This window comes from Mustela lutreola, chromosome 6, assembly GCF_030435805.1.
Source record: "Mustela lutreola isolate mMusLut2 chromosome 6, mMusLut2.pri, whole genome shotgun sequence".
NCBI classification, from domain to species: domain Eukaryota; kingdom Metazoa; phylum Chordata; class Mammalia; order Carnivora; family Mustelidae; genus Mustela; species Mustela lutreola.
Window position 1 is genome coordinate 1261702 of NC_081295.1, and position 16216 is coordinate 1277917.

At 56.8% G+C, this 16216-nt stretch overlaps 1 protein-coding gene across 3 annotated transcripts in view; it reads right to left on the reverse strand.

Moving 5' to 3' along the window:
• Positions 1-421: 421 nt before the first annotated feature.
• SMOC2 (SPARC related modular calcium binding 2) overlaps positions 422-16216 on the reverse strand; it is a 141546-nt gene continuing 125751 nt past the window's right edge. For all 3 annotated transcript variants that reach the window (XM_059176495.1, XM_059176494.1, XM_059176493.1), the window contains 4 exons: positions 10064-10163; positions 8075-8322; positions 4619-4656; positions 422-1883 (listed from right to left, as the gene is read on the reverse strand). In XM_059176495.1, the coding sequence (XP_059032478.1) occupies positions 1866-1883; positions 4619-4656; positions 8075-8322; positions 10064-10163 (404 nt within the window). In that variant the 3' untranslated portion in view covers positions 422-1865. The remainder of the gene's footprint in view (positions 1884-4618; positions 4657-8074; positions 8323-10063; positions 10164-16216) is intronic.

Consider the following 16216-nt stretch of genomic DNA (forward strand, 5'->3'; position numbering starts at 1 on the left):
TCAGGCTGTGGACTATGCGGCTGAGTGAGTGGCCTCAGCTCTGAGCAAGAAGCTTCTCTGTTTCTCCCGTCCTCGCCGTCACATCTGGCAGCGAGAGGTGCGTTCGGCCGCTCTGAGTCCGTACTCGGTGAATGAGCGACCGCCTCCTACGACAGTGCCCGACCTGTACCCTCTGTGCTGGGCCCTTAGCACCGCACAAACCCGCTCACAGCGTCTCCCCCGGAGGCACGGGCCACCACCCTCCCTGTGTCAGGGAGCAGGAGACGAAAGCACAGAAAGTCTGAGCAGCTTGTCCCTGTCACACCCCGGAGGTCAGAGCCAGGACTCGGCCGCCCCAGCCCCAGCTGTGGTCGGTGGTCCTTGTCACAGAAGAGTAAGCAATGACGGGCTGTGTTTCGCTGGGAAAAAACAGTACACGGAGTTTTCATAGCATATTTTATTTGAATCTAAGAAAACTGATTAAATTCAAAGTTCAGAAATGTAAAGGATTATCCAATAAATTTGGGGTCGTAACTGTTCCTTGAACAACGATGACACACACTTAAGCTGGTTTTGTGACTCCAAAGTTTCGGGTTTTACTTTTTTACCGCTTAAATAAGTAAGGAGCCTCAGAAAATAGCTTCGTGCCGAGATCATTTTATATGACGCGTGTTGTGGAATTTGGGGCCACGGAGGTTATTTTTCCGACCAAAAGTTGGAGCTAAAATAGCATCACAATTTGGCCCGCACAGCCTCGGACCGTCCTCCCAATGGCTCTGTCGCGCCGGGGCCGCTTGCTGGGGGCGGCTGGTGGTGCCTGCAGGCCAGTCCCGCCGTCACGGTGTGGACCTTCGGCTCCTGACCCTGCTCTCACAAGTGGCGCTCGCGGAATTCCCGAGGCCACCGGGAGAGAAGGGAGCCCGGGACCCGCAGGCGCTCGTCCTCGGCGGCCAAGACCAGCGTCCGGCCCCCAGCTTTTGCAGGAGGAGCCCTCCCTGCAGAAGATACTCTGACTTTGTTCAGGTGATCATCTGACCCTGCAGGAGGCCCCAGAGTGGAGCAGGGTAGGACGGGTCATGGTCCCGTGTAGGAGAGGCAGCGGGACAGATGAGCCCAGGGCGGCCAGGCAAGGACTCAGTCCAGTCCTCTGACCGCGGGCCTGTTTACACAGCGTCTGGTCTGGACAGCGCGGGGTGGGGGGTGTTATTCTCGAGTACTTTAGGGCGTGATTAACCCGAGCCCAAGGCAAAGCTCCAACAGAAGCTTGGAAAGGAAAAGCAGCTCATCAAGATAGGTGGGAAAAAGCCTTTCCTCCCAGAAAAGATGGCTTAGTGGTTGCGGGACTCGTGGGGGAATAGGATCTCCGGACAGCAAGAGAAAACAAACACAAAATCCCAAGAAACAAACAAGGCCATGGCCGTGTTGGCCGCAGCGTGGGGACAGCAGCGCGTCGCACACTTCTAAGGAAGCTTCCTGCGGCACTGCGGGTCTCAAAGGAAGCGACCGCGGGGTCGCTGGGAGGGTAGCCCCGGCGGGGAGAAAGGCACGGGTTTGGGACCGTGGTGCCTGAGGCCAAGACTTCTACCATGTCGACATGTGTAGGATAAAGAAATCAAGCTGAAAGCCATTCCAAACACATCTCCGCCAAGTACAGATTTCCAAGGTCAAGAGAGGACACATACATTGTACGTGATTAGTTTTCTGAAGCCAGCTCTTCCGTTTCACAGATTAAAGCAGTCTGTTTAAATATCTCATTTCTACAAAGTGAATTTACAGTTAAAGTACAAAGTGCAAATACTATGTGTTTTTGTTTTTGTTTTGTTTTTTAATTGCCTTTTGGTGAGGGAGTCTCCCACAGGTCCCGGACGGCCTTGGCTGGTGAGCCGCTACCCTTGCTTCCTCGGCTGAAAGACAGACAGAAACAGAGACATCGTTAGGACGGTCCCATGCCGTGTCTGTGAAGAGCGAGGCTTGCCTTCTAGGGGCGACATAATCCGACCTGTTGTCAACAGAGCAAAAGCAATATTTTTTAAAAGATGCAAAAAGAAAGAGCGCCGGTTCAGTCATTTGGGGCATCAGGATTAATAGAAACACAAACGTGAACAAACATGAACCTCCCACACTTCCCCCTCTCTCAGTGATCAGGGACATCAGCGAAAACACACCGGCGGAGAAAATTAGCATTTACTTTAAATATTTTCAATAGATTCAGTACATGAAATGTTCTGTGCAGTCTCCTGTCCCTTTGGATTTGTTATACAAAACAATCTTAATAGGGACGCCTGGGTGGCTCAGTAGGTTAAGCAACTGCCGTCGGCTCGGGTCATCATCCCGGAGTCCTGGGTTCCAGTCCCGCATCGGGATCCCTGCTTGGCGGGGAGTCTGCTTCTCCCTCTGACCTCTCCCTCTCACACTCTCTCTCTCAAATGAATAAATAAAATTAAGAAAAAAAAAAAAAGGAAACAAAATAATCGTAATAATCTAATTTATGCTTCAAGTTTGTAAAGGCGTCATTGATTCTTAATTTTTCTTTTCGACCGTTCCATTTACGAGTCCTCCTCTCAGAAGACGCGCACCTCAGAGGTCTGCTGCGGAGTACGGGAGCTCCGCGCCCTGACTGCCGATTAACAGTGATTTGGAATGGCGAGGAAAAGCGATCTACAATCTCCCACATCTACTTTTCCAAGTGTACCAGTACCTACTGATAGAAACCGACCCTTGCTTCTGCTTCATTGTTTCGTATAACTGAACACTCAGGAGGCCTCTGGGCCGGCTCCGCTCCCCGGGGAGAGACGCTAGGAGGAGTCGGAAGAGAAGGGGCGGACCCTCCGGACCGAGCTGAAGGGACGTCTGCTCTGATTGTCGTGGGTGAAGGTCTGCCGGCCGCCGCGCCCCACTTCCGGATGAGTGTGGGAGGGGCCGCCGGGGGGGGGGGGGCTCCGTGGGTCACTCGTCGGCCTTCAGCTCAGGCCGTGATCCCAGGGTCCTGCGAGGGGGTCCCGCGGGGGCCCCGGCCGGTGTGGGGGTGGGGGCGGCTCTCCCTCCAGTTCACACTCTCTCTCCTCTCTCTCTGGGTCAAATAAATAAATAAAATCTTAAAAATTTAAAGAAAAAAAAAAAGAACTGTTGGAGGAGACGGGCTGACGTCTAGCCCACAGCCCATGTCCAGGTTGGCGTGGAGCCCTGCCCTGGTCCCGTCTGAGTCCTGCCGGGAAGGAGAGATCTCGAGAAAGACAGCTCGCTCTCCGAATCATACCAGCTCCGGGGGCCTCCTGGCTCCCCCTGCTTCAACGTTTCTCGTCTGGTTATTCATACAGTGACTATTTCGGTGCTTGGTACTATGTTTTCTCCTCAAAGAAACATCCACGTACAAAGGAGGGCCCGTGACGTGACGGGCACCGCGTGTCAGACGCATCAGGTGAGCCCTCGAACACTACGTCAACACTCACGGTGGACTAAAGGGCCACGAGGTGGGCATTAAAAAAAAGGGAAGAAAGAAATATCCACGGCCTTCCACTGTTTTATCCCATGCAAGCCACGGCCGGCTTCCGCACGGGACCTGGTCCGGGGGGACAGTTCACAGTAGCGGCTGGGAAGTCCGTCCGTCCACCGGGCACTGCAACGAGAGCTGGAGAAGGTGCTCCCACTCCGTCTTCTGGGAGACAGCCGAAGAAGGAGGCTCGAGAGCCCATGTGGCAGTTGTCACCACCGCGAATGACAAGGACCTGCGGGCGCCTCAGCCGGGGTAGCGCTTTCCGACCCGCCCTGTCCTAACGTGTAAGTGATCTGTGGTAGGTTTTAAGAAGTTCAAACTGTAAACACTTGCTAAGCAAAGAAAACCCTATCACACGACTTTCCTAATGAAATGGTTTTAAATTACACCCAAGGTGCGTGCGGAGGTCTCCACTCACACCTGCAACAGACACCGGGCGCCCTGGCACCTGCTGCCCCGACGTCAAGCAGCGGGAAGGACCAGATCAACTACAAACTGGCAAGTGGTCCTGAGGTGGGAGGGTCTTGGCTTCGAGGGAGGGAGAAGCGCGGGCCCTCCTGTTTATCCTCCGGACAACACTCCCGACTCCGGACGCCGCGGCCTGGGAGCCCCATCAGCTACCATAACTGCCCACACAGGGCTCCGGGGGTCCGAACCCAGAACCTGGTCTGCGAGCACACGGGGCGGGTGCAGGAATTGCCTTCTGGAGCAGGTTTGTGTCATCAAGATGCCCAGGAGGGAAGGTTCCCCTGGATGGCCAGAGAGCAGAGGGTCTCCACGGAATCTCCATAACAAATTATAAAAAATAAATGGTAAATCTAAATCCCTGAATAATTGTTTTTCTTTTTTTAAAATGTTTCCACAAAACAAAAGGACTTGAACTTTTTTGTAAAAACAACAAAATAAGTAAAATTTCTAACAGTAAAAAAAAAAAAAAAAAAAAAAAACCCACGAAATCTTCAAGTTGCTGATTCTGGTGGAATTTTGCAAGGCTCTTTCTGGCCCTCGCGGACGTGGGTCTGACGTGCCTGCCGGATGGCTCTTCGCTGAGAGGCAGTTTGCCCTCCGCATCGGCGGGCTCCCGAGCCGGGCTCGCCACAGTTAGGCCGGCAAACTCCCCGTGCCGAGCGCCGCTGGGATACTCACCTGTCTGTTGGCGGCGCCTTCCGCGTTGGCTCTAGGGGCTGCGGGGAAACAGAAGAAAACACGGTTACCAGCCAGGCTTCCGCTGATGAGCGTTTCAACCAGTTTCTGAGGAAAGGACCAGCATCCCTTCAGGGAAACGCCGTCCGCTGCCGACCTCCCGGGCAGGAGAACATACACGTGCGGGGCAGCACGACCGCCAGCGGCAGCCACGGAAGGCGCCGTGTCCACGCTTCTCCAACGACACCAATGCTCTCGTCCAACTGTAGAAGAACGTTTCATTTTTCCAAAACTTGCAAAGGACCGTCACCTCACCAGAGGCCAGTCTTACCGCGCTGAGCTCCCCCTCGGGACAGGAGGCCCTGGGCAGGGGCCACGCGGGTTCTCTGACATCTCTGGGGCTTTTTTATTTAATTCATGAGAAACTAACATGTCTGGCTCAACATAATTTTTCCAAATCCTTGAGGGAAATGGAAGGGGGAGGGGGAGGCGGGAGAGGCGTGGTGTTTGACCCGTGGCCTCACCACGTGGCCTGTGGCGGAGGGAAGACGGGAGGCTCAGACCCACATCCTGTGGGCGCCCCCGGGTCCAGCTCCTCGGCACCTGCCTTGCTCCCTGGCTGCTAGGATGACCCTCCCCCCCACATTCTTCCTTCATCTCCTCGGGCTCCTCCTGCCCTCCCTGCCCACAGAGGGTGCCACCCCCATCACCGCAGGGCCACGCGGAGCAAGGCCACGTCAGTAAGATTACAAAACTACCAGAGGGAAGGAGGAAGCGTTTTGCAGCCCCCTTTGTGGACTGGCGCTCAGAGACGGTCGGGAGTGTGTGCGCTACTGGTGACAAGGGACACCGACGGCTCCCGCGGACCCCGCGCCCCTGGGCAGCAACCGTCCGTCCCCAGCATGCCCGGAAGGGACGCAGCTAGCATGACAGTCCAGTTGAAAGAGATAATTTGGTCAAAAATGAGTATTTCTTAATTGCTGAGTTTCTGTGTAATGGTCATTTTGGAGATTCATGCGGGAATGATGTAATGTTCAATGATTTTTTTTTTTAAATACTCCCTCTCTTGGTTTTATCATTTCTCAATAATTTCAATTATTTTTTTTCTGCTTTTATTTTTTTTGTAATAGCAAACATTCAGATCCAGTTTTTCAATAATGTATCTTAGTTGTAATATTTTAGATGCAAAATCTTGTATCATCTTGTAAATTAAGTGTGATTAGGAAGTTCATGGGTGATGACCCTTTGTCTTGTAGTGAAATATTTTAACACAAGCATGGATGTGTGTAGGGAACAGAGACAGTTCAGAGGAAGACAGACTCGGGTCTGATTGTGTCTAAGAAAAAAGTCACATGGTATCTGTTTTTTATTTAGTTTCTGATTTTTTTAGAGTAAAACATGCATTGCTAAGTAGTGAGTAAAGATGAAGAAAACAAAGACACTGGTAACCGTTTGCACACTGGGAGCGCCCGGACTAACCCTCTCCTGAATCTTGAGGTTTTTCTGGCTTTTCAAAAGCAATTTCAAAGTACACAGGGCAGGACGAAGGAACGAATCAAAATTGAAAATGAAAATAACAGTAGGAAAACAGAGAAGTTCCTCCAGGAAAGTAAGAGTTGCAAAATCAACTTGTTACGAATTCAAATCCCCAATGCTTATTTTTGACCAAATTGCCACTTTCACCAAATTTTAGCTGGCTTTTCGGGGGAAGGAGGGGGTTCATCAACCATCTCCTTGGTTCCTAATACGACTGTAAAACTCAGTACATTTGTTGGCCTGAGGAGCGCAAGCCACGGATGTTTCTAGTGAAGAGGACAGCGTCAGGGGAGACCCACTGAGCTCCATCACTCCCTGCCGTCTTCCCCGGGCGCAGGAGACACACTCTCTCCCTCCCCCATGCCTGCCCGGTGCACAGAGACCCCTGGGACCACTCTCAGGACATGGCCAGCAGCAGACCAGCCCCACCGCCCGGAGCAGCTGCCTCCCTGCAAGTGGGTGCCCCCCCCTCTGTGCGACGCCACACTTCCCCAGCGAGGGGCTTCCCCATCAGGAAGGACATGGCTCCAGTGTTCCCCGCCTACTGCCTGCGGGGACCCCTGAGCAGGGAGGCAGCGTCACCCTGGGGAATGGGCAGCGGCCTCCCCCGTCGGCCCAGCTGCCCCGCAGCCACATGCTCTTCCCTGTGGGATCCGAACCCACGCGGTGACCCCACCCCAGCCTCTGCTCTGCGCCTCAGCGGGGCCGCGCGGACGGAGCCGAATGCCACCATCACGGTCAGGAGCTGGGCGTCCCCTAGTCATGCCGGCGCCCGGCCGGGCACGGAGGAAATCAGGTTGTCAGGAAGGGACCGGGATGATCCCGGTGAATCCGGTCCCGGGGCCGGTTCGATCCAGGAGCTGCGGCAGTCATGCTTGTACTTCCCATGCTTCCCCAGCTGGGGCCTTGCTGACCCCGGGGAATGGCCCCTATCAGGGCAAACCAGTCCCTACACAGAGAAACACTCACTCCGGAGCAAAGCCGTCCATCCAGAGCCCATGCACAGCCCCCGGTGGGGCTCCTCACCGGGCCACGAGCCCCGACTCTCCTCACCCCAGAGCAGGGACCAGACAGTGAGCCCCCCACCCTTAGGGCAGTAGGGGTTCACGCACAGCAGGTTGTTCTCTGGGACATCATACGACCAGGGTCTGGTGGACCACAGCTTTCTCCAGCCAAGAGGAGTGAAACGGCTGGCTTCTTAGGTGCCCGAGGGGCCCGAGGCAGGACAGTGTCCCCAGTACTGGCCACGACACCCACCTGGTCTCCCTCCCAACATCCTGAGACATCTGTGCTCAGACATCAGTCCCTCAGAGACCTCCAATGAGCTCCTCAGCCTGAGCCTGGCCCTGCCTCCCTGGTCCCAGGGCCACACGTGCAGGGATCGTCACCTCCCACAGTATGCCTGGCTGCTTTCTGGGACCTGGGAGACCCGTGAGCCCAGCCTCCATTCTCCACCCGCACCCCGCAGGGGGAGCCCCGCTGGCCGACTTCCAGGGCGCCATTGAGTGCGAGTGGTCTCTGAGATCCTGCACACGACTCTTCCCAATAAAGCCTGAATCGTCTAAGATGAACTTCTAGAGACTTGGGCAAGGTACATGTCACAGATCCAGCTGGGAACCACCACGGTGGATGAAGCTGGGTGACCATCATGACAGAAACTAGGGACACGGGGACAAGTCAGAGAGAAGGGGACCCGCCACATGGGCCAGGTTCCCGATGGTCTACGATTCCGTCTACGGACAATGACCTACAGGGAAGCGGCACCCCCCGACCTAAGGGACAAGCGACACTGTCTAGGAAGCTGGTGGAGCGGGCGTCTGGACCCGACACTCCGCAGGGTGAAGAACAATGAGGAAGGGTCTCTCTGGGGGTCTCTCTGGGTTTACTGGGGTCTCTCTGGGGGTCTCTCTGGGTTTGCTTTACCTTCTGCTTTCGTCACCCCCAGACAGCCCATCAGCTCCTGCACGGAGATGGATTTGTCATTGTTCACGTCGCAATACTCGACAAACTTCTTCACACATTTTTTGGGTTTTGACTTTTTCCGAAGGAACCTCTTGAAGGGCTTCATCTCCTTCTTGCCGATGTCCCCGCTGGAGTTTTTGTCCAGTAGCTTGAAGTACCAGTGGACCACTCGCTCCTCCAGCGTGTGGCTGGGGTCGGGCTCGGAAAGCCTGGAAGAGCACGCGAGGTCGTCAGACACCTGCCCTTGACCGTCGCCGGAGGCACAGGGCGTGCTCCGACGCTCCCAGAAGGCGGCCCCGCACGTCACTGCTACGGTGCTGGCGCCTAACCCTGTGTGGGTTCGCCATCCACGGAGCAATTTTTAAAAATAATTTAAAGAAAGGAATTTAGCAAGAACATTTTAAGTTGGTTTCAAAATTATAAATGGCACAATGAACTCCGTGTGCTTATTACACACTTGGTGTTGACTGAGTCTCTAAGGCCCGAAGCCTCCCTGCCCTGGGTTCCATGCTCCTCAGAGTGGGAGGGTCAGCCGGCCTCGCCGCGGCCCCCCGCAAACCCTCGGACCCCGAGGTTCCTGACTCCTTTAAGTGGGAGTCACTGGCATTCTGTCCGATCCTACAGAGTGGCTGGAAGAAGCAAATAAAAATACATCTAGACTCTTTCCCTTGGATTGAAAAAAAGTTTGGTATTTTAAGATATAAATAACTAAAATCTCTTCTAGAAGCTCTGCTTTGAGTCCAATCTTGGAAAATGTCCCAGATGTTAAAACGTGTCTCCTCACCCAGCGGACGATGGAGAAGAACGCGTGTGGACACCTGCGGGCCCTCTCTCCGCTGGCATCTGTGTCTAGGCTCTCCCCGCCCCGAGGAGCTCGTGTTCCCCCGACTGTGAAAACCGCGCAGGTATCAGGCATTCGAAGGCCACCGAGTACCTCCAGCCTTCGGAGGAGCTTCTCACTGACTGTCCTCAAGCCCAGCTCCTCAGATTAGAGCAAGCTTTCCCAGAGTGTGTCAGCTGGAGAGGTAGGCCTTTTTATTTCTTTATTTTATTTTATTTTATTTTATTTTTTGCTTTATTAAGCTTAATTTACTGCTTGATTGTGACATTTTCTGTTAGCATGGCCTTTTCCCTCTTCTTGAGTCTTACTCTTAAGAAGAGAGGCAGAGAGAGCCTTGGGCTGAGGAGACCAGGACACTTCAGATCATCAGAAGAGCCAGGACGGTCCAGGCTCTGCAGGCAGGAGTGGGGAGGAAGGCCAGTGTGCGAAGGAAATAGGAAGATTCTTCCTCAGAAAAAGCCTTTTAGAAGAGAGGGATGGGCTCACTAATCCTCAGGGGGTCCAGTGCAGGGAGCTGCAGGACAGAAGACTTCGGGGACCTTATAGGAGCTCGACTCAAAACCCCAGACCCACACCTGCAGAACACCTGGGCGCTTTCAGAGAGAACCGGCCCAAGTTTCAGGAGTCACCCTCTGAGCCACGCCTGTGAATCCCAGGATGGTAAGTTGTACGTTATATGGGTTTTTCTACCATAAATACGTAGCATGTTGAAAACTTGAAATCAGACACTTCAATTCCAAGTATTAAAATCTACTCGATAACTGGAAAATGCAGCTCCAAGGCTTGACGCCAGCAGAGTGAGGGTCCCTGCCTTCTGTTCCTGTCCTGCCTGCCACCGCCTGAGGGGACCGCTGGGAACCCCAGGTTCCAGCTCTTCCCATGGTGACACAGCCCTTGGCGGTGTAACTGCATTCCAGGGAAAGCTGCCGGACCAACCACCTCCAGACCCACGGAGCGGGGGGACGTGTTGGGAGAGGACTCGCTTCCCAGAGCCCTGCCGGGTCCGGAGAAGCTGACCAGCCTCGGTGCCTAACGGCCACACCGGCATCCGGCTTTCCGGCACCTGGGGCTTCCTCGCAGCTCCCGCTCCACTGCCGAGCGTGCCCTACCTGCCGGAGGAGGAGGGGTCGGAGACCGCGTGGACCATGTCGGTGGACAGCGCGTCCAAAATGCTCGTCAGGAACTCATTCTTTTTGGCACCAGGACAACCTAAAGAGAAAGTACAGACATGTTTTTCCCCCATATTTCACAAAACCCACAGAGTAAAAGTCTTTCTCTGCAACAACAATAAAAGAAACCAGGGAAGATTTGGGAACTGTGCGGGCGCAGCCCATCGAGCGAAGGTGGAAGGTCACTGTGCACACTGCCACACGCGTGTTGACCTGGAGTGCGAATTTTTAAAAGATTTATGTATTTATTTGAGAGAGCGCGTGAGTGAGCGTAGGCATGTGAGGGGCAGCGGGGCTGAGCGAGGGGGACGGAGCCCTCCAGCAGACCCCCGCCGAGAGCAGAGCCCGACGGACCGTGATCCCACCGCCTGGGAGATCATGACTTGAGCCAGAACCAGGGGTCAGATGCTCGACCTGCAGAGCCCCCAGGCCCCTGTTCTGGATCGTGATTATCGTAAATGACAGGCTCTAACGCTCATCACACCCCTGCGTGAGGCGAAGACATTCGCGGGCGTTCACCCCCGTCCCGGGGACGCCCCAGGGGTCCGCTGTGACCAGTCCGGGTCACAGCCGAGGTCCCCGTGCTTGGCAGCATCAAAGGCGTCCTGAGGTCACCCTGCGGGAGGTCGGGGCCCAGGCACCTGCCCCGACTCAGAACACCTGTTTACGCGGCTCACCCCCCAACACCCCTCACCTGCCAGACCCCCTGTGCCGGCAGCCCCTCCCCCACACACAGGCCCCACATGGGCCCCCGCTGGGGCAGTGCCCCCCTCCCCCGCTTCAGGAGGAGGAGGAGGGAGGGCAGCAAGGCTGTCTTCTCGGGCCGCGGGAGTACAGGGCCTGCGCGGGACGGTGGTGCTGTGCTCCGGGGGATGGCCACTCGGACACCGGCCAGCTCTGTGGTCACCTACACTCTGCTTTTGTCTGTGTCCTGCTGGCGCTTGACTTTCTGGCGTGACTGTGCAAGCACTTGCCGGCGGCCGGTGGCGGGAATCTATTTAGGTTGGTTCCCCCTTCATCAAGTACACAAGCCAGGGACAGCTGTGAGCGCTCCAGGGAGGGACAGCAGGGTGACAGCTGGAGAGGCAGCTTCTACTCCGGGGGAAACGCTCACCCTTGGGAGGACGCGACTTTTCAAGAAAAAACATGGTCTACGTAGCTCTTCCCCTGGGAGGCTGCGGGCGAGTCACACCTGACCCGGACCCGGGCACCCCCTGCGCCGCCCGCACTCCGGCTGGGAGAGGACGCCGGCCTCCTTGGAGGGCTGGGGCAGCGACTCTGTGACCAGCAGGACTGGCGGCTTCTAGGAAGGAGAGGACAGGCAGACGGGCTCCCTGCCCAGGAGCATGGGCGGGGGGGTGCACGACAGACCGCCCCCATCCCTGTCCCGGGTGCCCGCAGGGCCTGGTCCCCAGGACCCCACAGCCTGTTAGCCTCGAGACAGCCGTGGAGGGCTGGGCGGGGGCTGAGGAAGACCCTGGGGGTCTGGGAAACCCCCGGCTGTTGAATGTCGCTCACGGGAGCAGCTCTAAGAGAGCCGGCGTGAGCGCCTGCGTGGGGGGCATGACCTCGGCGGGGACACACCCAGCTCTGTGCTTGCTGCTGATTTAACCACATCCCGCAAACAGAGCGAAGCAGCACGCCGTCTCTAACCGGAAATGACCTCGTGACCTTTGCTCAGGGTGACTGCGTGTCCTTGACCGGCCGGAAACGGGACTCAGGGCGTGTGGAAACGTTAGAATCCTTCGATGCACAAGAAGTTGACAAAAAAGCTGAATTTGCTTCTAAACCAAGAACTATTAGCTGAGTCCTGCTGAAGATCCTTCTTACGGCTCCACGAAACAGCCTGCCTCACTCCGATGTCCCGCAGGCGAGGCCGGTGTTCTGCCGCTCAGAGGAGCTGTGGTCCCGGAAAGACACTCCTCCTTCTTAGATGCAAAGACACTGAACTTCCTTTTACATAAAGAAAATAAACCACAACTAGGAGTTTGTCTGGAAGACAGAGCCGCCTCCCCCGCGAGGCCTTCCTCGAGGCACATGCCCCTCCCGGCCCGGCGGCTCCGGTGCAGGGCTGTGGTGCACAGGGGTCTGCTCGTCGGGGTTCTGACCACGCCACGGTGCCAGCTGCACAGATGCTTGCTGAGACCCCAGCCGAGGAGCTGGGCCCACGGTAGCAGCCACAGGAGACGGAGCGCGCATCCTGAGTCCTGGCCTGACCTGGGTGGACCGCGGGGTCGTGATCTACCCTGGACTCCAGGAGCCCCCCCTCCTGCACCTGCTGCTCACAGGACCGTGCCAGGGACGCAGGGTGTGGGGGCCGCGGTCGAATCAGGGAGGAAGGTGGGGCTTGGGGGGCATAGTCCCACAGTCCCCGCAGGGTCAGGGTTTCCGGGAGCTGCAGTGTTGGCCAGCGGGGTGGGGGGGGAGGCAGCGGGGGCGGGGCCGGGCCTCAGCCCCTGCCGCCCAGTCCTGTGTGACAATGTGCTGCTTGTCCCTGCCGCACAGGGCCTGTAGCTCAAAGCTATTTCTGAGACAAAACGGCAAATGAAAAGGTAAAGCTAGAAGAAATCAGAAGGAAAAAGTTCAGAACCCTTTGAGGGAGTTTTTACCACATGGAAGTGACAGAAATACAGGAAAGGAAACATCACGGAGGCGCGGGCGCAGCCTCAAAACCGCATGGAAGCAGTGACGGGCCTGGGGCAGAAGGGGCCGCCCCCAGCCACGCGCCTCTCCCTCATCCCCCGTCTCTGCGCTCCCGGGCCGCTGCTCCGGCTGCAGACAGGCCCTCTCGGGGGCCTGCAGATCTGCGTGTGTCCTGGAGCCCTGGGGCCTCGTGGGGCCACGCGCCGACAGGACAGACGCCTCACAACAGTCAGGACCCTCAGCCACGACTCGTCTCCTCCTCTCCCTGCGCAGCTGCCCCAGGGCGGCTCCACGGCCCCCCACAGCTTATGTTGTTAAAACACAGGCCTCAGGCTCGGCGGGAACGCAGCACTGTTCATGCAGGTCTGCCGTCCACACACGGTGCTCTCCAGCCCAGTGCGGACTGGCCCTCGGAAGCCTCGGACCGGAGGCACCACGCGTGGGTGGCCCCCAGGAGCTTGGGGACGGCGAGTGTCCGGCTGCTGTCTCGGGCAGACGCTCACAGGGCCCAGAGACACCTGTGCAGGGACAGAAGAAACCACGCTGCCTCCAAAGCTGCAGGCGAAATTATTATGTCAGTTTAGTTAAAACCCATGGCAAAACCAAACCAGCAGCTTAGCCTCAAGATGCTGTGATCCCATTAATCTGCAGAATCCAAGGAACACCCTTGGTGACCGATTAGACATCCGGGAAAAGCACTTGAGTCCTAATCCTGGTCTGGAGCTGCAGTGCAGACATTTGAGCGTCCATGGTCACCGACCCTGGTCTCCACCGTGGCCACATACCCAGGCTGCGGACAGGCTTGAGCAGCTCACCCTGCACACCGCGGGCTCTCCGGAGCCTGGTGGAGACTGTGTTCCCTTACAATCATCTGACCGGTGGTTTTTCAAGATAAATGTGTTCCTCACTTTCTATAAAATGTCCTTATTTTTAAAAACAGAAGCTTTTTGTCTAGAAATTACGGTATCTTTTTTCCTTCAAATTGACATCAGTGCACCTTTGGGACTTCTCCACGATCACATGTAAAACCGCTCTCTGAGTCAAAGCCAGAGTCACCTTCCTTCCCGTTACCTGACGCTCTGGGATGGCCGCCGAGGGGCAGGGGACGGCGGTGTCCTCAGACGTCCATCAGGGGAAAGCAGTATGTGGAGACAACCATATACGGTATTTTTGGACCCGTGTCAGCCAACACCAACCCACGGGCTTGTCACTGCCTAACAGGTGACCACATGGGCTCCCGGCCACAGAAACGGGAAGGGGGCCAGGCCGACAGACTGGGTCCTCTGTTTCAGGGCAAATGGCCTCGTGGGGTGGTGGGTGTGGGGGTAGGACCCCAGCCGATCTGCCTTCCAGCATCTGTAAAGCTTCGGCCGCTTGGCTGTAGGTTTGCGTGGTGCGAGCCGGGAGAGCATGCAGGGGATGCTTATAAAAGCGAGAAATAAAGCTGCTTTGATTCTTGCTGTTGAAAACACAGAGTCCGGCATAGAGAAGCGGGAACTGTCTAGAGCGGCCGAGCCTCAGTGCAGCTGACGTGAGACCACCCGAGACACGGAGAAGACGTAAGAGCAGAGACGCCCTGACATTCCGGCTCGGCGCTAACGACAAACCCTGCCTGTCCCCACGCACAGCCGGCCCCCCAGGTCTCTGCAGGAGCCATGGCCCAGAGCGCAGTAGGACGAGAGCAGATCCCCTAAGACTTGTGGGCTGCCGGGAGCCCCGGGAAGAAGCTGGGGATCTGTAGGAGGACACAGACTGACTTAAGATCTCTGACCCTGCGGCCCAGGGATGGGCTTCCCGAGACGGACCCCGGCATGGGGCCATGGGGGCCTCCGGGGACCAGCTCGAGGGGAATCAGGGAGACCACAACCCTCTGGGGGGTCCCAGCCCCAGCGCAGCAAGTGCGCAGAGATCGTCCTCGGCAAGCAGGGGCGTGGGTTCGCCCTTGAAGCCCACCCGGGGTGGGGGGGGACGCAGGCCCCCACCCTGCGGCCACAGAAGGCAGTGACGGTCCAAGCTCAGGTCTGAGCGCACCCGTGAGGGGCCGAGGTGAGGGAGTCAGAGGGTGGGGTCCCCGCCCCCAAGGAACACGTCCTCAGTGAGCCTTTTGCGAGGCCCACGCCGACTCGGTGTCCCGAGCCCACACTGGAGATTACCGGGAAGGCCCACTGGCACGTACGAGCCTGCAGGAAAAGCAGGAAACTTTCCAACCTTAAGATAAAAACAAATTCTCAATTCTTATGTCATGACTCCCGTTTTCCCACCTTTTCTATGTTTACACATTTTATATATTTATTTTCATATTTCCTTACTTTCAACATCTTTTCACTATTCTAAACAGAGAGGTCCACAGGCTTGCGACTGGGCGCCGACGGGTGACGATAACACACGCCAGGAGTCAGCGCTGGACATTAGAGGGCGCGGCTGTGGGGGCTCTGCGGGTCCCAGCCTGCCCCGTCACAGAAATTCTTGGTCTTTGACTTTAATTCCCTCGTGGTTAGGTCATCTGAGTCTGCGACGGGCGCTGGGAATTTGGAGCCGTTGGTAAGTGAGTTATGAATATCTATCTTAAAGACAAGTGTTTGCTTCCCAAACCTTCCTACATTGCTGGAGGGCAGCAGCCTGTCCCCGTGCACTCAGTCATTCTCTGCTAACCCTATTCGGTGCCACGTGCCGGCTTGAGTCGCCTCAAGGAGCGCATAAAACCAGGTGTGGGCGAGCACACACGGGGGCTCTTGGTGGCCGGAGGAAGGAGCACAGACTTCCGCTGTCTTCCCGCCAGGGGACGGTCCCGCCGTGGGCATAAGCATCGCTTCCTGGTCCTGAATCTGACAACTCGCTGCGACGCCCTCCACGGACGGACCGCCCTCGCTGGCTGGCATTTCTAAGGCTGTTTCTGAAGTATTTCTGGGGATAACATCACCTTCCTCTAGGAGCTAAGCCACACTCATCGCCATAAACGTAGCTGTGAATCAGAAAGGGCCTGAGGTCTGCCGCGACCGCTGCACACCCGGAGGTAAGGACACGGCAGCCGCGGGCGGGAGCTCACGGGCCACAAGCCATGGTTAGAGAGAGTCCCTGTGACCCAGCCAGCGCCATCAAACCCAACGCCCTCTGGGTGAAGAGGGACGTGTCCTTCTGTGGCTCCACAACCAGGCAGAGACCGGGCCAGGACGGGGTGACCCAGGGTGTGGGACGGGGCCTCCCCTGTCCCCCGTCTGACCGCCCGGCATCCTCCCGGTCCCGGGCTGGAGGAAAGCAGGGAGCAGCCCGCTCCAGGCTCGGTGACAGGACAAGCGCGCTCTGGGGACGGACGTCCAGGCACCGGCTCCCTGCTCCCCGCTGTCCTGGCAGATGTAGTTAAGGGGCGCTCCATCCTTACAGAGACGGCTTCTTTCGGACGACTGGCTCATTTCTTTTTCCTTCCAGTACTTCGCTCTACAGCGTTATGCG